General features: G+C 37.8%; 1 protein-coding gene across 1 annotated transcript in view; it reads left to right on the forward strand.

The window, feature by feature from the left end:
* Positions 1-23,163, forward strand: part of LOC122548022 (protein POLR1D) — a 45,647-nt gene extending 22,484 nt beyond the window's left edge. The window contains exons 2-3 of the mRNA XM_087988197.1: positions 4,654-4,728; positions 16,942-23,163. Coding sequence (XP_087844323.1) covers positions 4,654-4,728; positions 16,942-17,227 — 361 coding nt within the window. The 3' untranslated portion in view covers positions 17,228-23,163. The remainder of the gene's footprint in view (positions 1-4,653; positions 4,729-16,941) is intronic.
* The last annotated feature ends 605 nt before the right edge of the window (positions 23,164-23,768 follow it).

Here is a 23,768-nt window from a genome sequence, read left to right on the forward strand (position 1 = left end):
ATACACTGACCTTTTACTGCTATATGTGTGGTTTTTATAAAGATTTCTTTCAAGCTTTGAGAATCCAGAGTTCTTTTGCAGTGTCTCAATCTTTTGATCATGGGACTTAGGGCTGGAGCTTCTCTGCATAACTTTCAAGACTGATAGTTCTGTTTATAGCTTTGGAAATAAAATCCCCTTCCTTATAGCAAGGTAGGTGTACCTACACCAACTCCAGAAGGACATGTGCCACCATCTTCTTAAGGGCAATTAAGAATGATCAACAAATACTGACCTTGCCTGCAATGCGCAAACCTAATGTAAGAGTTAATAAAAATGAAATCAGACTTCAAGCATTCAGGAACCAGTGGCATAGTGGTATTGTCACTGGACTAGTAATCCAAAATCCCAGGTTAATCTTCTGTGGACAAGTGTTCAGATTCCACTATGGTAATTCGTAAAATTTAAAATTAATAATTTAAAAAAGTTAAAAAGTCTGGGGAAAGAAAATAAAAGCTAGCTTAATAGTGACCATGAACCATTGTTGTAAAAACTTGTTCACTGATGCTGTTTAGGGAAGGAAGTCTACCATTGTTGCTCAGTCTAGCCAGGCATGACTCCAGTGTGGTTGACTCTTAACTGCAGTTAGGGAAGGGCACAAAATGCTGGCACAGCCAGCCACATCGCATGGTTAAATTTTAAAAGAAGGTGCAGCCTGACCAAGGTAAACATGATGGCTTCAGAGTTGTACTCTGCCAATTGGCTTCAGTTTAGCAACTTGCATTTGTATAATGTTGCAATCTGTTTAGAGATTGTTCACATTTAAAGAGAAATCTAAACCACATTTTGCCCAATTGTCGCACTGCACAAGATTCTACTTTTCTTAAATAAATGAAGCTAGTTTTATTGCATATAATGGAATTAAGCCAAACCAGAATTATATGGATAATCATTTGGTAGCACAGAACTTGAGTATCGCTGAGAAAATACACATTTTGTTGAAGTTTGCACTAATCAGAAAACTTGCAAGAATCATAGTTCCTTGAAAGTGGAGTCACAGGTTAGGTGGGATAATGAAGGAGTTTATTGTGCTTGCCTTTATTGGTCAGTGCATTGAGTATAGGAGTTGGGAGATCATGTTGTGGTTGTACAGGACATTGATGAGGCCATTACTGGACTACTGTGTGCATTTCTGGTCTCCCTGCTATATCAAGGATATTATGAAACTTGAAAGGGTTCAGGAAAGATGTACAAGGATGTTGCCAGGGTTTGAGCTACAGGGAGACTCTGGGTAGACTGGAGGCATTTTCCCAGGAATATCGGAAGCTGAGGAGTGACTATATAGAAGTTTATAAAGTCATGAGGAACATGGTTAGGATAAATACACAAGGTCTTTCCCCGAGGTGGGGAAGTCCAAAATTATAGGACATAGGTTTAAGGTGAGAGGGAAAAGATTTAAAAGGGATCGAAGAGGAGACTTTTCATGCAGAGGGTGGTGCATGTTTGGAATGAGCTGCCAGAGGAAGTGGTGGAGGCTGGTACAATTACTATATTTGAAAGGCATCTGGACGAGTATATGAATAGGAAGGGTTTAGAGGGATATGTGCTGAATACTGGAAATTGAACTAGATTAATGTAGAATATCTGATTGGCGTAGGAGAGTTGGACTGAATGGGTCCATTTCCGTCCGTCTTCTATGACTGTGAATGTCAATGTAAAAAAAGTAATGTTTACATTGTATGAGAGGAGAATGCAGATTGGTTGGCAAGTGAGTAAGTTAGTAAGTTCAACACCATATCATAACCGTCATTCAAATGTACATTATTTTCCATTTACCTATATTGAAAATTTTCTAGATCTTTCTGTGGTTCTTAGGCTGCACCCTTCTCATAGACTAGTATCACTTATCAATTTAATACAGTTGCATTTCTAAGTATCATTAAATTGATAGAGTTTTGTTTCAGCTTATTTTCACTAACATCCAACGTAGATGAAGACTAAAATACTTGGTTTTAGTTCTTTACCATACGAGTTTAATATGTTCGTTAATTTTGAAGAAAATCCTGAAACGTTGGCTTTGTTCCCTCCACAGATAGGTATAATTGCTGTAGTCCCAGAGGACTATAAGGCTGATCTCTCATTAGAGACAGTTGGTGGTGATTTTTAACCTAAGAGTTACCACACCTAGGTAAGGGGCGTGCTTGAGAAGGCAGGACCTTCATGGTAACCTCAACCAGTGTGGGAATTGAACCACTGCTGTTGGCCTCACTTTGCATCGCAGACCAGCCAACTGAGCTAACTGATCAATGATGCTGACTGACTTATGGCAACATTTTCTGTTGTATGATGTTAGTGTAATTTTCCCCATAATTCTTTTATTATTTGCTCATTTGGCATGGTTGTCACTGACAAGGCTTACTTTTAATATCTATCTTTAATTTCCCTTGAGTAAGTGTAGTCACTGGAATCACTGCATGGTGTATGTATACCCAGAATGGTTTGGTCAGGGAATTTCAGGATTTTGTTCTAGCAATAATGCAGGAGCAGTCATATGACATGAAATCAGGATTGTGTCATTTGGATGGGAAGTAACAGATTTGGAATGTGCTGTTGAGAGGTTGATGGTTTGCTGTACTGCACATAGTGATGGTGGAGGGAATCAATGTTTAAGAATTACATCTTGATTTATACCAACTCATGGCATTTTCTTCTTCAGCATATTCTGTTATCTCTTCCGAATAACTATTAATCAGTGCTGTCTTTAATTAACCCACAGCTTTCTAATTAGTCCCACTTTGTCCTGTTTTATGGTTTTAAAAAGATTAACTACTGATGTTAGGACAATAAATCAATCAAAAATCCAGTTTCCATTTTAATTTACTAAAAGCATCTATTTGTTAATATGCAGAAAAGTCCTTAGTTGCAAGAAATCTTGGAAAAAAACCACTGCATCTGGTTATTGGAATTTTCAGTCAACCACTGTCACTTTGTTCGTAGATGTTCATGTTATGTGAGGTGACAGCGCTTGCAAAAAAGAATTGATTCACAATAACTTGTTAAGCATTTCCCAAGGGTTGTTAAAACCTTAAATTCCTATTGATTCTTTTGCTGCAGAAGAGGGCAAGTGAAAACTTGATCACTTAATATCTATACAAAACATACTTAATCATTCGATTCTTCTATGTTTTATTGTTGGGGAATTCAAGTACTGGGGAATCGAAGATACATTAAGAAACACAGGAGTTACGGTATTTCTCTCAAATAGTAAGAATGGCTGTTGCTATGCCAACACTTTACAACTAATCAATCTGTAAAGACAACGGTTTTATAGTAGTAATACACCGCCATAGTTCTGGGTAAGGCAATACAATATAAATAAACTATAAAAATAAATCACTTAATTTCCACAATTCTATAAGATACACATAAAGTCAGTACTGTTGTGTTACTTTTATTGAAATTAATATATGTAAAGAGAAGCAGATGCTTATATAATCTTCAAATGATCAATGCAGAAACCACTCAATTTAAATCCCATTTTTTTTTTATGTTGCCTTCAATAGTCGTCTTTCATGCTGCCAAGCAAAATATAAAAGAATAGCATACATGCAGAATAGATCAAAAACCATTAAGAATAAAAGTTGTTTTAAATTACCTCATAAAGCTTCTATTCTTAGTACCAATTAAGTTAGCCTTTGTAAAGTTAGAAGAATAAGTGCTGTGACTTAATAAAAACCTGAAAAACCACAGTACTAAGAGACTGTTTTCTGAATTCTGATTTGAGCTTAGATTTAAAACATCTGGCCTGTTATCAAATATCTCAATATGTAGTTGGATCATTGTACTTTTAGTGCAATTCCAATTATTTTAGGCTGTGCATATTTTAGGCTTGAAATATGCAAAAGGATTTAAGTTTGTTTTTAAATTCAAAGATTTTGCAACGGTAATGATAGAATTGTTAGCATTCACCATTATTATTACAATGAAGAATATGCAGAATAATGCAGTAACCCAGAAGTTCCTGCCAGTGATTCTACATTTCTTGATTGGGTGAACCTTATTGGTCCCCTTGATTGCAATCCTAAAGCCATCAGTCAATCAATGAAGCTTCCACTTGTCCACAATTAATGGCATGTAAAAATACTTCTAAAAGATATATGCTTTGTTGAAGATGATGTGAGTAGCTTTTAAATAATACCCTAACTTCATAATTATTGATATTTCAGCTTTTGTTTTGATCTAATCATGTATTTTATTGTTCATAATTTTAAAGTAATTGAAGATCAGTGATTTTTGCTTCCTGGGTTTCAGTCTTGAGAATGCTTTAGTGTGATTGGCTACTTACTTTGCTTGCTGATGTCACTGTCTGTGGGTGCTTGGAGGATCCCTTGACTTGGTGCCTAATTAAAGTGCTGTTTAGAAAATGAAACTAACATATAAAAATTGTTCTGTGCAAGTAGTTTTCTGCAGGCATTGCTTCACTGCTGACCACAAATTTCAGCCCTGTATCTTGTATTGAAAAGGTACAATGTAACATCAGAGCTGAAAAATGAAGAAACGTGCAGCAAGCATGAGAGGTTTTGAAATATGGTAGAAGGAAAGATGGTAGGAAATTCAATAACAGTACATTAACATTCTAACTTCCATTAATTAACAATTTTTGTTTTAAAATAGAAAGGCTGTGGAAGAACTTCTTACAGAGGCAAAGCGTGGAAAAGCCAGAGCTGAAACCATGGGACCCATGGGCTGGTAAGAATATGCCTAAATACATCCACTAATTAGAAAATAGTTCAAATTGAAGGATTAATATAATACAAATGAAATTGAATCTTATAGTGCTGTACAATGTGTTTTTACTCTTGTACCTTTTAATAACATTTTAACTCATTTTTTCCCTGTTGGTATGATGATTGTTTGCCTGACTAACATGACTTATTTTCAAATGCCTATTTTATTCTATTTTCTAATCAAAGATTGATTGAATTAATAACTCTGGGAAAAGCTGATCAGTCTATTGTTAAGAGAGGAAATTTGTGTCATTATAGCATGAAAGTTCTTGGCCAAAGTAAAGAGGGCACTCAGAAAGATCCATTAAAGTAGAGATTTGCTAACATCATGGACAAGCCAGGAAAAAAAAGGTCAGTTAATCTAAGTTTGGTGCTGAGGAAATTATTAGAATTTTGAAGGACAGAATAAGGGGGAGCCAGGGTAAATAGCCAGAGGTCCTGTACAGAGAGTTCAGAGAGTTAGGCCATAAGTTGAAAAGGAAGTCTAGCAAAGAATAGGAAAATAATACACCTTAACACGTGGCTAAAGAGTTGGTATGAGGGGGAGGATTTCAGATTTTTGGATCATTGGGATCTCTGCCAGGGCAGATGTTTTAAAAAAAAAGGACGGTTGCATCCTAACTGGAAGTACACTAGCATCCTGGTGGGGAGGTTTGCTTGTGCAATTTGCGTGGTTTTGAACTAATAAGTCAGGGGGTTGGGAACCAAAGCAACATGTCAAAGTGATCAGAAGGTAGAACTTATTTAAAAACCTTGTACCTAAATGTGCACAGTATTCAGAATAAAGTTGATGAGCTGATGGCACAAATAGAGACAATTGGGTACGATCTGGTGGGGTTTACTGAAATGTGGTTAAAGGAAGATCAGGACTGGGAGTTATGTGTCCAAAGGTACTCAATATTCCAAAAGGATAAATAAATAAGGAGCAGGAGGTGGAGTTGGTTTCTTGGTTAAAGATGATATTAAGACTGTATTAAGAAATGATATTGGTGCTTGAGACCAAAATGTTGAATTAGTTTGAATGGAAATAAAAAGCAAGGAAAGAAACCTCTTGGTAGGAGTAATTTACAGGCCTCCGACCAGTACTTCCAAAGTAGCTCGAAGTAATAAACCAGGAAATAATGAGGGTGTGTAAGAAGAGCATAATGGTAATTATGGGTAATTAGAACATACATATTGATTGGATTATTCAACTTGGCAAGGGGAACTTTGAAGAGAGTTTTGTGGAGTGTATGCGAGACTGTTTCTTAGAGTAACATGTAATGGAGCCAATCAGAGAACTGGCTACTTCAGATTTAGTATTATGTAACGAGGAAGGATCCTTAAATGGTTAAGGATCCTCTTAGAAGGATGACCATAACATGCTGGAGTTTCAAACACAGACTGAAAGAGTAAAGTCAGAGTTGCAAATAAGAGTTTTAGCATTAGGCAAAGAGGCCTGAGGAAGGAGTTGGCCCAAGTGGACTGGGCAAAAATATTAAAGGGCAGTTGAAGAACAGTGGCAAATGTTTAAAGAGATTCTAAATACTCTCAATTAAAGTATATTTCTGAGAGGAAGAGGAATTATAAAAAGGTGAAAAATCATTCATAATTTGACGAAGTCAAGGATAATATAAAGGCAAAAACTAATGCATTTCATACATTAGTGCAAACGTTAGTCGTGCTCTGGAAAACTGGGAGAACTTTAAACGTCAGCAAAGGATTACTAGAAACAAAATCAAAAGAGCTAAGAGGAGCTATGAAAGGAAACTAGCAGAAAACATAAGCACTGATATCAAAAACCTCTACAAGTAAATATAAAGGAAGAGAATAGTGAAAGTCAATGTTTCATGAAACAGATGAGGTAATTATGGGAAACTCAGAAACATCAGAGACACCAAACCAATATTTTGTTTCTGTTTTCACAGTGGAAGATAATTTCTTCCCCAAAACTGCAAAGGCTATTGCAATAACTGAGGTAAGGTATTAAGTAAACTGATGAGATTAAATGTAGATAAATCCCTGGGGCCTGATTGCCTGCAATCTAGTATATTAAATGAGGTGGCAGTAGAGATCATGGCTGCATCAGTTACTATCTTCCAAAATTCCCTGGATTCTAGAAAGGTATCAGTGGATTGGAAACATGCTAATGTGATATCCTTTAGGCAAAAAGTGGGAAACGATAGAACAGTTAATTTGACCTCTGTAGTGGGCAAGTTGCTGGAGTCAATCATAAAGAAAGAGAGAACTGAACATTTGGAACAACAAAGCTCAATTCACCAGTGTCAGCATGGTTTCATGAAGGGCAAGTCATGCATGACACACTTGCGGGAGTTCTTTGAGGATGTAACCAGCAATGTAGATAATGAAGATCTGGTGAACGGTATATCTAGACTTCCAGAAGGCATTTGACACGATGCTGCATAAAAGACTGATTCAGAGGTTGAATCCCGGAGAGTCAAGTGTCGAGTATTGGCTTGGAGAGAGGATTCGGTGACTGATCGAAAGCAGAGAGTCAGGATAAATGGGTCCTTCTCTGGATGGCCGCAGGGTTCAATTGTTAGACCTCAACGATTTACATTCTATATAAATGATCTGCAAGCAGGGACAGAGTGTAATTTCAAGATGATACTAAAATAGGTGGGAAAGCAGGCAGTGACTAGGAGATAGAGTTTACTGATAGGCTTGGAGCATGGGCCCAAATCTGGCAGATGGAGTTTAATGTGGATAAGTGTGAGGTTGTCCATTTTGGCTGGAAAAACAGAAGGAAAAATTATTATTTAAATGGGAAGCAGAAGTGCAGAGAGATCTGGGTGTCTCTATGCATGAATAGCAGAAAGTGGGTATGCAGGTGCAGCATATAATAAGAAAGGCAAAATGGAATACTGGTATTCATTGCAAAAGGACTAGATTATAAAAGTAAAGTGTTTTTGCAATTATATAAGACGTTGGTGAGATCACATCTGGAGTATTGTGTCCAGTTCTTCTCTCCTTACTTGAGGAAGAATATGGTAGCACTGGAGACAATTCAGAGGAGGTTCACAAGATTGATTTCTGGGATGAAAGGGCTGTTGTGCAAGTTGAATAGCTTTGGCTTCTTCTGGCTGGAGTTCAGAAGAATATGGGTGGGTTGATTGAGGTATATAAAATACTAAAGGGGATTGATAAAGTGCATGTGGAACAGATTTTCCCCCGTGTGGAACAGTCTCGAACAAGAGGGCATAGATATAGAGTGGGCTCAAAACTGAGATGAGGAGAACCTGAGTGCAGTGGAGGCAGAATCAATCAACAGATTCAAGAAAGAATCAAGGGTGGCATGGTGGCTCAGTGGTTAGCATTGCTGCCTCACCACGCCAGGGACCCAGATTCGATTCCATCCTCTGGCGACTGTATGTGTGGAGTTTTCACATTCTCCCCATGTCTGCATGGGTTTCCTCCGGGTACTCCGATTTCCTCCCACAGTCCAAAGATGTGCAGGTTAGGTGAATTGGGCATGCTAAATTGCCCATAGTGTTCAGGATATGTAGGTTGGGTGCATTAGTCAGGGATAAATATAGAGTAATAGGGTAGGGGAATGGGTCTAGGTGGGCCAACCTTCTGAGATTTGGTTTGGACCCAGGTGACCTATTGGGATTCTATGAAATTATATGAAAAAAGAAATAGATGTTTCTGATAAAAAGCGGGATAAAGGGCTAATGGGAGCAGGCATGAATGTGGAATTGAGACCAGGATAAGATCAGCCATGATCACGTTAAATTGCAGAGCAGGCTAGAAAGCATGAATTACCTACTCCCATTAATTCCTTTGTTCCTTTGCATGGATTTGCAAATAGAAGATTAGATTTGAAATATTTGATTGCATATTTTGAGGAGGTAGCCAAGAATATTGATATGGATAATGTATTTGATGCAATCTAATAGACGTTTTCATAGGCTTTTGATAAGGTCCCTCATGGTAAGATGATGAAGAAGGCAACAGCCCATGGTATCCAAGGCAAAGTTGCACATTGAATCCAAAATTGGCTGAGAGGTAGGAAGCAGAGGTTGACAGTAGAAAGATATTTCTGTGACTAGAATTTCCAGTGGGATTCTGCAGGGCTCAGTGCTGTGACCCTTATTGTTTGTGGTGTACATTAATGGTTTAAATTTGAATATAGGAGTTATGATCAAAAGGCTTTCTGCTGACAAGAATATTGATTGAATTTAGGTTCACTAGGTTGATTCCAGAGTTGAGGGGTTTCGCTTATGAGGAGAGATTGAGTAGATTTGGATTGTGTTCATTGGAATTTAGAAGAATGATGGGGGATCTTATAAAAACATATAAAATTATGAAGGGAATCGATAAAATAGATAGGATGTTTCCACTGTTAGGTGAGACTAGAACAAGAGGGCATAGCCTCAGGATTAGAGGAAGCAGGTTTAGAACTGAACTGAGAAGGAACTTCTTCATCCAGAGGGTTGTTAACCTATGGAATTCCTTGCCCAGGGAAGTAGTTGACGCTACTTCAGTAATCACTTTTAAAGCTAAGGTAGATATTTTTTTGAAAACTAAAGGAATTTGGTAAAAACATGGTTAGGTGGAGCTGAGTCCACAAAAAGATTAGCCATGATCTTATTGAGTGGCGGAGCAGGCTCGAAGGGCCTGATAGCCAACTCCTGCTCCTGGTTGTCATGTTCTTGTGTTCTTATATAAAACATAGTCATAATGAAGAGGGCACCTGTAAATTTCAGGATATCAATGGACTGGTCAGGCGGGCTAAGCAGTGGCAAATGGAATTTAACCTAGGAAAGTGTGATGTAAAACAGTCTGAGGGGGCCAGTAAAGCAAGGGTTTATACAATGAATGGTAGTACCCTGGAAAATATTGAAAATCATAGGGACCTTGATTTGCATATCTGTAGATCCCTGAAGGTAGCAGGGCAGGTAAGTAAGGTTTTTAAGAAGGCACATGGGACACTTGCCTTTATAAGCTGAGGCACAGAATGCAAAGGAAGATTATGCTGTAACTATATGAATTGCTGTTTTGGCTACAACTGGAGTACCAAATGAAGTTCTAGTCACTGAATTATAGGAAGAATGTGATCGCATAAGAGAAGGTGCAGAGGAGATTTACTACCCGGATGCTGCCTATGCTGAACTATGAGGAAATATTGGATTGTCTGGGGTATATTCCTTGGATCAACAAAACTTGAAAGGGATCCTGATAGAGGCATGTGAAATTGAGGGTAAGATGGTGTGCAGAGGAAGCACTTTGTCCATTAATAGAATGGTCAATAACCAGGGAACTTACATTTAAAGTAAGAATGTGATGATGCTATCACTTTAAGAGGATATTTTGTACTGTAGAGAGGTTGTAAGGAAATAAGGAGCTGTCGCTAAGAAAGCAAACAATTGGTGTTGCCTTGGAGCAATGGAAGCCGTGTGTGTGTGGCCAGCTCTCTCAGACCAGGTTTTTAGGGTCTCAAAGCAGTTGGAAGTTTCAGTGACTATCTCTTGGTAGCTACTCTCTTTGAATCTTCTCTTGACCTTTTTTCCTCCTGGATTGGAAAACTGCATGTAAGAATCTGGCTGATTTTTCATTTTTTTGCCAAAAGATGTGTTTGTAGCATGTTCCTATGTTGGAACAGTTAATTAGTAATTGTCACTATCTGTTATTCTGTTAAGTTTTCCAAAAGAGTTAAGTTATTCTAAATTCCTCTTTCTTTGGTTGTATTTTAACTACAGTGTTTAAATAAATTGTGTTTTGCTTAATATCGAGTAGTGTGACCAGTTGCATTCCATCAGGACACTTTATAATTGCCTTCAAAATTAAAAAAAATAGAGTCTAGGCTACCTCCTTAAAATATTTTGAGAGGGTCTGGTCTTGTCCATAACAACAAGTAGAAGCCTGAGAGGAAATTTGGGGAGGAACCTTTTTATTTGAAGTGTGGTGGGAGTCGGGAATTCACTGTCTGAAGTCAGAACCTTTCATTACATTTAAACAATATTTTGATCAGTATAATATGATCCTTGTTGACTGGTGCAGACATAGTAGGCTGAATGGACTCTTTCTCTCTGTAAATGAGAGAGTCTTTTCCAGACCCTTCAAAGATATCTTAACTCATCAACAATCTTTGCCACTGAAGAAGGGGTAGAGGATTAATTTGTGACAGCCAAAGATGAAAATTTAAAAACACCCAGATGCAGAAATGTGTACAGATAACTAACAATGTTGTCCAGCATCTAGACTCTTATTAAATGGCTACTGAAGTCAAGTTTGCACTGCCAGAAATAATTGCCTGGACTTTCTCTATATCTTAGAGCTGTAGCTTCCCTTAAGACTTTGAAAATGTTTGCCCCATGCTACATTTTCTCTAATGTCTTCGCCGCTGCACTGTTGTCTGAGATCTGTGCACAGCAGAAGCTTCTGAAACTGGAAATCGATGATTAACATGTGGATGCAATGTACACAGACCGTCCAAGAGGTTGCATAGCTTAAAGGGAATATTGTTTCCATGGCTTTTGAGGATGGGATAGTCAAAATCTACAGTAATAATTTATGGTTTCTAAATGTGGCAAAAAGACAAATGTGGTCTCCAGATCATTTTGGTGGACCACCTTCTATACAATACTATGTATACCAAACCAAACTGTAATTGAGGTACTTTTGAAGAAAGTGTCAACCAAATGAGTAGTCAAGTGTTCACATCCCATAGAGATACTACTGTTATGAAGAGGTTGTATTATTAACTTTTTGTTTGCAAATTCATCTTAAAGGATTGTGGACAGTGATGTATTTGAAAAGATTCAGGATATAACTGGACTATTTTTAAAGGTATCACAGAAAGAACACAAAGGGACATTTTTATTAAAAGGCACATCTTTGAAGTCAAATGACTTTAGCCAATTGTTTATAATTATTTACTGGAAATCATATCCCTGTGAGATGGTTGCCAGGAGATCATTTTTGTTTTCGATACAGTTTGGGATTCAGCCTGCTGAGGAAGACAAGCTATCAAGCTCTACCTCTGCCTTTCTAACAAAACCCTTTTAGGAGTTCAGCATGATAACTGAAATACTGATCTACCCATTCTCCTGAAAAATTTCTGAAAGAGTTTTCTCAATGTTTCCTGAATAAACTACGTGCCAAGGTCCCAATCACAACAGCCTGTTATTAGTGATAGCTTTCAATCCTGGCACAGGTGAAAGGTATCTTACACATGGTTAGCACTGCTGCCTCACAGCGCCAGAGACCCGGGTTCAATTCCCACCTCAGGCGACTGACTGTGTGGAGTTTGCACGTTCTCCCCGTGTCTGCGTGGGTTTCCTCTGGGTGCTCCGGTTTCCTCCCACCGTCCAAAGGTGTGCAGGTCAGGTGAATTGGCCATGCTAAATTGCCCGTAGTGTTAGGCAAGGGGTAAATGTAGGGGTATGGGTGGGTTGCGCTTCGGCGGGGCGGTGTGTACTTGTTGGGCCGAAGGGCCTGTTTCCACACTGTAAGTAATCTAATTACATATTTTATTCCTTTTCCTTCAAGAAATAACCATTATTATCCAAAATGATTTTTATCACAAATTAATATCTGCCAAGTAGGTTTTTTTCTGCTTTGTTCACATGTTTGGAAAGTATTTTGATGGGTAAATATGTAGAATTTCATATTTCAAACTGTGTGCTCATTAGTTTTGTATCTTTGTCAAAAATCTTGTTTTCTAAAAAAACTAATCATTTGTTATTTATTAAATAAATATGGATATTCCGAAACTAAACCTAATATATATAAGGTACATAATTGACCATATCTGTAACTGAATAAAACATTCAAATTTTTATTGTGACCAGTGTAGTAGTGGGAATGGAGGGAGACAGTATATTTCTCCAACTTCAGTCATGCCACTTCTAAGGATTTGTTCTCTGCAGATATGTGATGTGACAGAGGTCATGGAGCAGATCTCCTACATTCTCACCTGCCTGGATTTTAACTTTTTTTCATCCTCTGAGCACACAATTTCATTGTTGATAGCAAGTACATTTGGTTAAGTACATCCCTTATCTGCGTACTTGCAGATTTGGTTAGGAACCAAGATATTGTTCGGGTCCCTATGCAGAACAGTACACTCTGATGAATAATGAAATACAACTCCTCTTCGCTGATGAAAATTACAGTACAAATTGCAAAACTCTTTCATTTGTCCAATATTGAACTGAATAATAGATAATGTCTACTACCTTACAATGTGTTTGGTTCCATGCTTCATATATCTTTGAGGAATTCCAATCTATTTTAAAAACCTATGTCAAGGAGCTGTGTGCTTAATTTGTTTTTGGATGCTGCTGCATCTGTCAAAATTAATTATCTCTTGCTGTGAGATTTAATTCTTGAGTGGTTGGAAAGTTTCTGTAATTGTCTATTGGACGCCTGAGATACTAAGTGCATGGACATTCAAGTGAAATAGGTGAAGGATTAGTAAAATGCATGTTTATTTATGAAAACCATAAATTTAACATCTCTATTCAAGAAAAAAGGAAATGGAAAGCAGGAATATATTGGCCAATTAGGCTAACATCTGTCATTGAAAAAATGCTGGAACTTAATATGAAAGAACAGGGCTAGACAGGGCAAACAAACAAAGGATGTTCCTGATTACCAGGAACTGACGGAACAGAGGTTACTGTCTAAAGATGCTGGATGGGCCAGTCAGGACTGAGATGCAGAGAATTTTTTTTTTACCCACAGAGTGGCAGGTCTATGTAATTCTCTGCTGCAAAAAGTAGTTGAGGCCAAAGCATTGAATGTTTTCATGAAGGGGCACAAATAGTTCTTGGGACTAAAGGGATCAAAGGGTATGGGATGAAAGCAGGATCAGGGTACTGAGTTGGATGATCAGCCATGGCCTAGCCTAGCCTAGCTGAATGGCCTAGCCCTGTTTCTATCTTCCTTGTTTTCTATGGAAGCAATAAGAGGACATTTAGAAAATCAAAATATAATCGAGCAGTCAACATGATTTTATGAAAGGGAAATCAGGTTTGACACATTGATTAGAGTCCTTTGAGGATGCAACAAGGAGAAAGGATAAAGATGATTTAGGACATCTAGTGTATCTGAATTTCAGAAATGACATTCACAAAGTACCAATTTAAAACATTACTACAAAAGATTTTAGCATATGGTGACCATATCTGGAATACTGGTTATAGTATTGGTTTTGGTTTTCTTGTTTATTTGATTGGAAGGAAAGTTCATGTTGATTCCTGGGATGACAGAATTGTTTCACATGGAAAGGTTGAGCAGGTTGGGCCTACATTTATTGGAGTTTAGTAGAATGTGTGGTTATCTTATTGAAGCATAATAAGATTATTATGTGGCTTGACAATGATGATACTGAAAGGATTTTTCCCTCATAGTATTGGAACAAGGTGGGTCACAACTTCGGTTTAAAGGGCCTCCCGTTTTATCTTAACCTTTGGAATTCACTACCTTAGCAAAACATTGGAGCCTGGTCATTTAATACATTCAGGACTGAATGAGACAGATTTTTGATTTACCATGGAGTCTGGAGAGCAAATTGAAACATGAAACTAAAGCCATCATCTGATCAGTCTTGACCTTATTGAATGGTGGAATAAGTTCAAGGGGTCATATGGCCCACTTTTGCTCTTGGTCTTGTGGAATGGCCTTCACTATTTTTGGAAATTGCAATTATGGTGACTCCTTTTCCCTACATAGCGCCTTTGAAATGTGTTATTATCTCCTCTACAAAATCTAAAAGCTGTTAGAGCTAATGGAAATATCATTCATGATTTATAACTTTTAAATGTTGAAATTTGGATTTCACAAGGACCTACTTACTTGAGTTGTTTTGCATTCAAATAATGGTCTTCTGAGGGATGCTGTGTCAATGAACATGAATTGCCACATCTCAATTAAAAGGATTTAGTTGGTAAATTGTGTATGTTATGACATTATATGGAGGGTAACTTCAGCGGAGCTGTTACCCTTAGCTATCCCCTTGAGTAGAATTGGTCAAAAAATACATATTGTATGAAATACAAATTGCAGATATCAAAGGAAACATCCAGGATCATGCCCTGTGATTGTTTTCTTGATTAATTTTAAAGAAAATAGCCCTTGCAATTATAATTTTTAAAATAATCGAATAGTTGCAACATATAGAGATGCCATTTAGTTGTTTGAGTCTGTGTCAGCTCTCTGTAAGAACAGGTTCGGTCATTCCACTGCTGCACACTTGCCCTGAAGCACTGAATATTTTTTTGTCTTGTTTAAGGTGCTTATGTAAATCGCTTTACAAAACCATGATTGGCTCCAATACATTCAGGTAGTACATTCCACATGTGACCAATCACCATATAAAAAATGACTTTCCTCATGACACTTTTAGTTCTTTTACCAATCACTTTCAATCAGTGTCCTCTAGGTCCACCATTAGGAATAAGATCTCTCTATTAATTATGTCTAGGCTCTTCATGATTTTGAACACCCCTATTAAGTCTTCCCTCAATCTTCACCAAGAATAATCACTCTAGCTTCTCCAGCCTACCTGTGTACCTAAAGTCTCTTATCCTTTTAAATCTTTTTTGTATCCTCTAAATAATCTTTGTATCCTTCCTAAAGTGTCTTGCTTAGAATTGAACACAATATGCCAATTTAAACTGGGAGTAAAAATAACTCATGATTTCCTTGTTTTAGTACTCTCTGTAACACACCGGATCCCAACTCCTTTTTTAACCACTGTCTTAGCCTGAGACGCTTGTGCATGTATAACTCCCTAGTCTCTTATTTCTTGCATCCTTTATAAAATTGTACTCTTCTCGTTTTCCAACCGAAATGTATCACCTCATAATTCTCTGCATTAAATTTCATCTGCGAAGTGTCGGACCATTTCATCAGCCTGTCAATGTCTCTTGAAATCTATCACAATCTCTTAAAAATCTGCAAATTTTGAAATTGTGCCCTACACACCCAAATCCAAGTTATTAAATATATCCAAAATAATAGTGGTCCTAAAACCCAATCATAGGAAGTACTACTATATATTCCTCCATTCCAAAGCACTAGCATTCACACTCCGCCCTAACTCTTAAAATCAGGCAACATAATATCCATCCTTCCTCTGTCCATGTTATTCCATGGGTTACAATTTTGCTGGCAAGCCTATTATGTGGTAATTTATGAGATGCGTTACCCTCATCAATACTTTGTTGCTTATCATAAATATTCCTGCTTTTTATTTTGGTGGTAGTTTGTTTAATTAGGGTCAATGGTCTTAAACTGGACCGAAAAAAATGTTTCGAAAGTAGTGAACAGTTTGAGCGTCTTGGGAGTCAACACTAGGAAAACAATGTCTAATCTAAAATGCTGCGAAAAAGGAAAGGTCAGTTCTAAGGACAATCGTCATATGATGATGTTTAAAGCTTTTGCTTTTAACTTGCAAATATTTCTAAATTTCAATACAGGAAATGTTTAGGTCTGTGGGTGATAAGATTTTGTGGAGCTTAAAGTGGTGTATTCCTGATAAAAGGAAAATTAGTAAGGTGTTGTTTATACTCCAGATGTATGCAATATCATCGATTTATAGTCTTGAAATAAAACTTCTTTGCAGGTTTCCCAGGCTCTGTTTTGCAAATCTCAACTTGTTCTTCACAGCCTTTATCCTATAAGTACACAAATTGCAATGTCACCAACACTTCAGTCCTTGTGATCTTCACTTGACTCTAAAACGCATGGAACACTGAAATTTTCTAAATCTGGACCTTTGCCTATATGGCAAGGTCCTGTTCTACGTCAAGTTTTCCAACCAGTCATCCTGCAGTGATTTTTTTTTTTCTAAAACTCTCTAAATTCACTATGCAATTAAATGTTTTGTCAAAACCCACTTTACCCCTGTAATTGATCAGCTTCCTCAGCCTATTTTTCCATTTAAAATATTCACTTCATTAAAGGTGCTAGACAAGTATAATTTCTTGCATATCATTTATTGAAGTATATTTAGCTTTACCGTAAATTGTTTTGAAAGAATAAGATGCTCCACCTACTTGATAATTTACTCAAAATGTCACTTCAAGGACCTAAGGAGAAATTTGAATTCTTGAATGGAATAGAAACTTAAATGAAGATGCGGTTTTCAAATAGTTTAATGTAATTGTTTATATTTCTCCTTCTCAGAATAATAAACTATCTTACTTCGCATTTTTTAAAACAGGATGAAGTGTCCTCTTCCAGGAGCCAACAAACGATTTCTCATCAATACTCTTAAGAATACCATACAATCTCAACGACAAACATATGATCTGAGACAAAGGGAGGAGGTTAAAGATTCAACTCTAACTGAGAAGGAACAAAGGAAAAAGGAGAAGCATCACAAAAATAGCTTCCAACCTTACAAACCAGGATCAAAACCGAGGATGAAAGCTAGAAGGTCTCCTTCTCCACGACGAAATGACTCAAAGAGAGGATTCAAAATGTACAAGAGTTCAAAAGATTATTGAAAACCTTTTGCATCAGCAGGCATCTAAGATGATTAGACTACAAAAGCAAGTCCAAATTAGAATAGAAATTAGTTTTTGCTTTGAAGAATTTCAAACATTGACCCAGAACAGTAACAACTGGCAAATACCTTCTTGGGCAGCATTCTAGCACACCATCCAGATTAACCAGACTACGTTTCGTGCAAACATTGCACTTATTTGTTCTACATAATTGCATTGGTATACAATATCACATGAAGAACTCTTAAGTGAAGCAGTATTTGACACAAAAACAAAGATTTGGTTGCTCTCATCAATAGTGGGGAAAAAAGCAGAAAGTGTAAAAACAAATGCAGAGATATTCTGTAGATAAAGAAGTTCTTAGCATCCTACAAAAATGGTATCAGTGGTTATTTATTAGATAAGTATTTTTATGGTAACATTATGGATTTGTATATATGCTTTTATTTATTTGTTGTTTTAAGCACTTTTAACTAGAAGAAACTTTTATTGTACACTTTTGACCTGATCTTGTACTTTTATACTTATCACCTTACAATTTTCGTCCTACTCATTTTGATGAAAAGAAAAATTGAGCTGGTTAATGCAGTGGTGGATAATCCTATCTGTTGACTGATTTTCATTGGTAATGGTTTATACTTTGCTACAAAACTCTCTACCAACTCTCTTAGACTGTTAATTTCAGCATATAGACTTTTAACATTAAAACATTATGTAGTTACCAATAATTCAGAATTTCATCATATAATGTATCCTTTCACATTGAAAATCTAGTTGAAGATGAGAAGTCTTAGATTGTCACACGTTCAGATAGATTTACTGCTGAAGTTGAAGATAGTGATTTTATCAGAAGCAATATATAACAATTAATAAGAGCAAAAACACAGCAAAAATTAGCTTACTTAATTATCAGAACATTAGTGAATTATTTAATTGGGTCTTTCTCAATATTGTTTAGTATTGTCTAGGTTTAATATTGTTAACCATACGTGCAGACTTTAATATTAAGAACTATGAATGGAGGAGGAAGAGGATCCGGTTATTATGACATGTAGAATATAAAATGAGGTTCTGTGGAGGGAGTTTGAGCAGCTATGTTCTGAGGTGTTGGATAGAACCTCAAAGTTATAATCTCTGATTATTACCTAAATCGCAAGCAAAATAACAATTAATTTTGGAATTTTTAAATGTATGGTTCAGTGAGTAAGGAAGGCAATTCAAGTCATTGGGGCACCACCTTAAACACTGGAAAAAGGATTTCTTCTGTTGGGATGGCTTCCACCTAAAGTGAGCTGAGATCTGAGACCTAAATAATTGAAAACTAGGGCTGTAGATATGGCTTTAATCTGAAAGAGTGAGAAAGGAGGATTGTGAAAAGGGGCAAATTTAACACTTTAGAGGTAAGATTTGGAAAAAAGGGCAGTGTAGCAATTTGGATGAATAATGCACCAATGGATAAGTTACAAGGAAAGAATGGTAAAAAATTGAAGTTGTAGGCTCTTTCAGAATGCATGCATAACCTGATAGATAAACAAGTGGCATAAAAAGAGGTAAATGGATTTTGTCCTAAATGCCATTCTACAGCTGTTGTTTTCAAGATAACCTAAATACTTTGGGATAATTGACATTTTTAAAGGACAAGCAGAATGAGAAATGGGAGTGGGGTGGGTTAGCTCTGATAACAAAAGATGAAAGGTTCTTCGTTCAGAAGATCAGGAAACACAGCGTAAGTGGTGATGAGATTTAACAACGTGGGAAAGCATTGGTGAAAGTAGTTTAAGGGATTGATGGGTGGCATTTTCCAGTCCCCTCCCATCTTTTGACATGTTTTATACAAACATTTTATATGTTAGGTTCAAGACAGGTTGTCTAGCAGAAGACGAGGTCAAGAACGGTCTTCAGGCCAACACTGTTTATTACACATAAAGGCTAAATACTGCAATTTACATATTGAAAAACTGTGCCATGAACTCAACCACCTTCTCCACATGCTTCTTCACAAGCATTTCTAATACACATGGTTAGACAGTCTTCTGCCTAGATCTTCATACATTTCTTCCTTTTTTTTCCACAAAAAAAAATTATTTTCACAGTTCAGATAATTAATGGATTATGTTCATCCACTCAAGGTGACGGTTGAGTGTGTTGAATGCTGTTGTGAGAAGCCAATCTGAATGATTTGCATCCCATTAATACTAAAACGCACTGGGATTAACCATCTTCGCAATTAGCTTCTACCCAAGCAAGAACTTAAGAAAACTGACAGGAAAGAGCAAGTGTGTATCTGGAGAGTGGTAACCTTCTTCTGTCTCAGGGACATGTTTTCTGTTCTAACTTCGGCTTTAAATTATGCTTATAGTCCTTATGCTGTCACCAAGTGCAGTTGATGCATCTGAGTGGACTAAGGAGACGTGTCTCCCCTGACCCATATCCAGACCCATCTGACATGTGGCGGACAAGGTTTATGGCTCAAAGACATATTTTAGTGCACTCTCCAAAGGGCTACTTATAGCTGAATCACGTAGCGATGCAAAAACTAAACAGAGTAGCAATGTCTGAACAGCGTTGAGCTGTAAAAGCAGTGAATGGAGTGGCGTTGTTTGAACAGTATCTGATTTTGAAAGCAGTGAATGCAATGAAGGTTAAGTCAGGAAAGGGTGTGCTCTTGTCGGTGTGGAGGAAGGGTACAGAATGCGTGCTTCAGTCAGTGCACAGAGTGAGCTTGGGTCAGTAGGGTGCTTGGTCAACAGTGTGCCTGGATATTGTTAGCCTGCAGTCAGTATGGATGGTGATTTGTATGTTTAAAGTATCTGAAGCCAGTTTGTGTCTAGGACTCATTCTGGGAATCCTTGCAAAATGAAAGGAATGGTCACAGGAACAGGAGGCATTTGGATGCTAGTGATTTGGAAAGTGAGAAGCAAGGAATGTACAGCCTCATGGAGGACACATCAAGGAACATCAGAATGCAGATGTCTTTGATCAGGAGATGGATAAGGCTCAGCATTGGCAGTGGGGTATCAATGTTGAGGGGCTTCAGGAGAAAATTGTAAAGTTCAGTGCCGCCAATGATTGCCTTCCCCTCCTTATTTTCCAGCAATGTGTCACATTGGGAAGCATGAATGGTGAGCATTGAGATTGGAACAGTGTGGAGGGTAGGGGAATGGTGAGCCATAGGTGAGTAGGGTTGACCTGACAAACAAGCTGAATCTCACTAGACTGAAAATCTCAAGCTCACTGTGTGACACTTTAAGAAAGTAGGAATTGCTGCAACTGAAGTGGGAAATACTTTTATTTGGGTGTGGTAGAGCTACATGTTGCAAGTTTTGACCAACTGAAGGCGGTACTCTGTTAATGACGAGTCCAGTAGATGGACAACCAAAAATAAAGCAAAGAACTTCAATGGTGGAGATCGGAAACAAAAATAGAAAATGCTGAAAAAACTCACCAGTTCTGGCAGCATCTGTAAAGGGAAAAACGGAGTTAATGTTTGTCCAGTGATCTTTGGTCAGTTTACCCCAATTTCCACTGCCTCTACCTTTGCTAATGCTCTTTGATGTTCTGTCATATGATACCTTGATGTCAAAGGCCATCAATCTCCTCTTCTGTAGTTCAGCTCTTTTGTCCATGTTTGAACCAAAGTTGTAATACAATCAGGAGTTGATTGACTCTGGTGGAACCAAAACTGAATGTCGGTGAGCAGTGAGTGTCAGTTGCTTGGTGAATGCTGCTTGATAGCATTGATGCTGGTCCCTTCCACCACTTTACTAATGACGACTGATTGTGAGGCACAGGGTGATGGATTGTAATTGGCCATGTTGGATTTGCCCTGCTTTTTGTGTACAAGATATAACTAGAGGTTTTCTTGCCCATGTTTGACTTGATACCATGAGACATCCTGGGGTCTGGAGCCAAGTGTGGACTTCCAGGGCACTCTATCTTGACTGTACACCACTGTGAGCCACCTGTCCTGGTTCAGTCCTACCAGTGGGAGAAGCATATCCAGGATCGACAGTGGTCTGATAAAAACCTCTGGGAAATTCAGCAGGTTCTGCAATGTCTACTGGGAAAGTTATTGCATTGAATGCAGTACGACTTTTTTAGAATTTGAAAACAGTGAGCATGTCTTCTTCAGAAATACTGGAAAGACTGAATTTAATTTCTGAGCTGCATAAAATTATGGACTGAAATGGAAAAGAACTGATTTAAAACCAATGTATTAAAAGAATACTAAATGTTTTGAAAAGCAAGTTATCTGACACTTGTAGGAAGTATTGTGTAAACAGCTTTGAACCAGCAGTAATTGAAATGATTGCAGGCAAATTGGAGCCAATTGGTTCCATATACAGATGTAGCTGGGTGGCAACAGGAAGTGGATTGTTCTATATACTAGCGACTCTAGACCAGTTATCAATTGGAAAAGCCTTTTGCCTACCAACAACCATGTGATTGGGTTTCAAATAACTGAACAATTTATAACCGGGAACAAGATAGGGAGAAGTGTTTTGATGCCCACCAGCACAGAGGCTGTTTCTCTATTCTCTACAGTCAAATATGTAATCTTCCTTTTACCAGTTGTTGTCAGCTCTGACTTTTAACTGATAAGTCAAAGACTTTTTACAAGCAAATCAGCCATCTTGTGTCTCCTGCAAATCAGTGGAAGGGTCAGAAGAAAGATGACTGAAAAGTCACATTATGATGAGCATAAGAACCCATAAGGATCATTTCATCAACCCTTGAATAGGAACCACTGAACTGTCTCCCAGTTTTCCACTGCCCATAACCTATTTTCTTGTCTGTGTGTATGTTAGCAAGTGTTATAGATTTATAACTGTTTACCTGTAGCTGAAGCTCACTTGTAACAGGAAGAATTACTATTTAAGTACAGAAACTTGGTCTGTGCTTTCTATCAACCTGGGATTGAAAACCAGTAAAATGGGGAATTTTGTGTACTTATTTTATGTATTTTTGTGATGACTCTGGGAACACCAGGATGTGATTTCCAGTGCGCTACACCAATAAGTCTTCATAGTATGGCCTTGCGAGGCAGTTACCTAACCAGTCTGTGAGATAGCTCTCCCACTTTTAGCACTGGCCTCCTGATCTTAGGAAGACTTTGGCAAATGTAGACCTGTTGAATCTGCAGTGTTGTTTCTGGTGCCTAAATTGATGCCAGGTGATTGGTCAGGTTGCATTTATTTCCTGATACATTTTAAACAGCTTGGCATATTTAAGTGGCTAAGTCTGAAGACATATAGACCAGATCAGGTAGAAGTGGTAGTTTTCCTTCAGTAAAGGACATTAGTGAAAACCAAATGTTTTTGTTTTGAGAGTCAGTAATGATTGCATGGTCATCATTAAACTTTTAGTTCCAGATTAATTTGGATTCACATTTCACCAAAAGCCTTGATGGGTTATAAACCTAGTTCCCCGGAGCATTACCTGGGTCTCTAAATTACAAGTTTTGCAACAATATCACTATGCCATCATCTCCCCATACTTGCAAGTGGTCTATTTAGAGCAGACCATTGGGCTCTTGAAAATGAGATTTAGGACTTTGATGTAGTACATCGCAAACTCTGTCTCCCATCATAATTATTTTGCTGCTTCACGACCTGACTCAACTGAAGGGAAGGGTGGGAAGTATTGGAGAAGTGAGAGGTCTCTCTGAGGAGAAGGCTGACACTAAGAATGCTGAAATGACCCAGGCATCCTTCACAAATGCTTGGACGACAGGGCTATGATTCAATGAGCCAAAGAGACATGTGAAGTCCTCATAGCTACTCACTTCCAGGACATTGACATACATGGATGTATTTTTCTTATGCTTGTTATGGACCAGCTATTTGGATGTCACTGTGTGCTCTATTTAACAGATCAGACTGACCAAGAAATGTTTCATTTTGCACTACTGTTTGGAATAAAACAAAGTTCTTCTATCTCTTTGTGATGTGATAACTTTAAAGCAGATGATTTAACTGAGAGACCTTGAGGCTCTGCATTAACTGCATGAACCTGTAACAGTAACACAGGTATCCCTGTCAACAGGTATTCTTAGAGAGCTATGATATTCTGGGACACACCTCCAGTAAAGAGAGGACAGATTAGGGAGCACTTAATCTGAAGAAGGTTCCCCAAGTCTTTGATATTGTAGCTAATGTCATTAGTCCCGTTCTGCCCTCCCTCCCCTACCATCCTGCAAAATATTAACATCCTACACTAATTTTGCAAAGGCTGTGCATTTTCAGTGAGTGAGCTTCCAGCATCATGAGGTGCACAAATGCCAACGCTTCTCACTAACACGAACACACACATATATATAGCCCACTACATGGGTGACTCAATCCCAATTTCCTGCCACTGAACTAATGGGACAAAGCACAAGTCCCTGAATGCTAACTTTGCAGTTTTGACTGCACTATCAAATTGCTAGGTCCATGGTTTACTGGATTACGCGAAGGCATACAGGCACACACCCATTGCTGAAGCAGTAGGAGCTTGTTGGAGCCACTCTCTTCTTGGAGTGATATTCAGATGCCTTATG

This window comes from Chiloscyllium plagiosum, unplaced genomic scaffold (assembly GCF_037043375.1).
Source record: "Chiloscyllium plagiosum isolate Xiang-an unplaced genomic scaffold, Cpla_swu_hap1 HiC_scaffold_6, whole genome shotgun sequence".
Lineage (NCBI taxonomy): Eukaryota > Metazoa > Chordata > Chondrichthyes > Orectolobiformes > Hemiscylliidae > Chiloscyllium > Chiloscyllium plagiosum.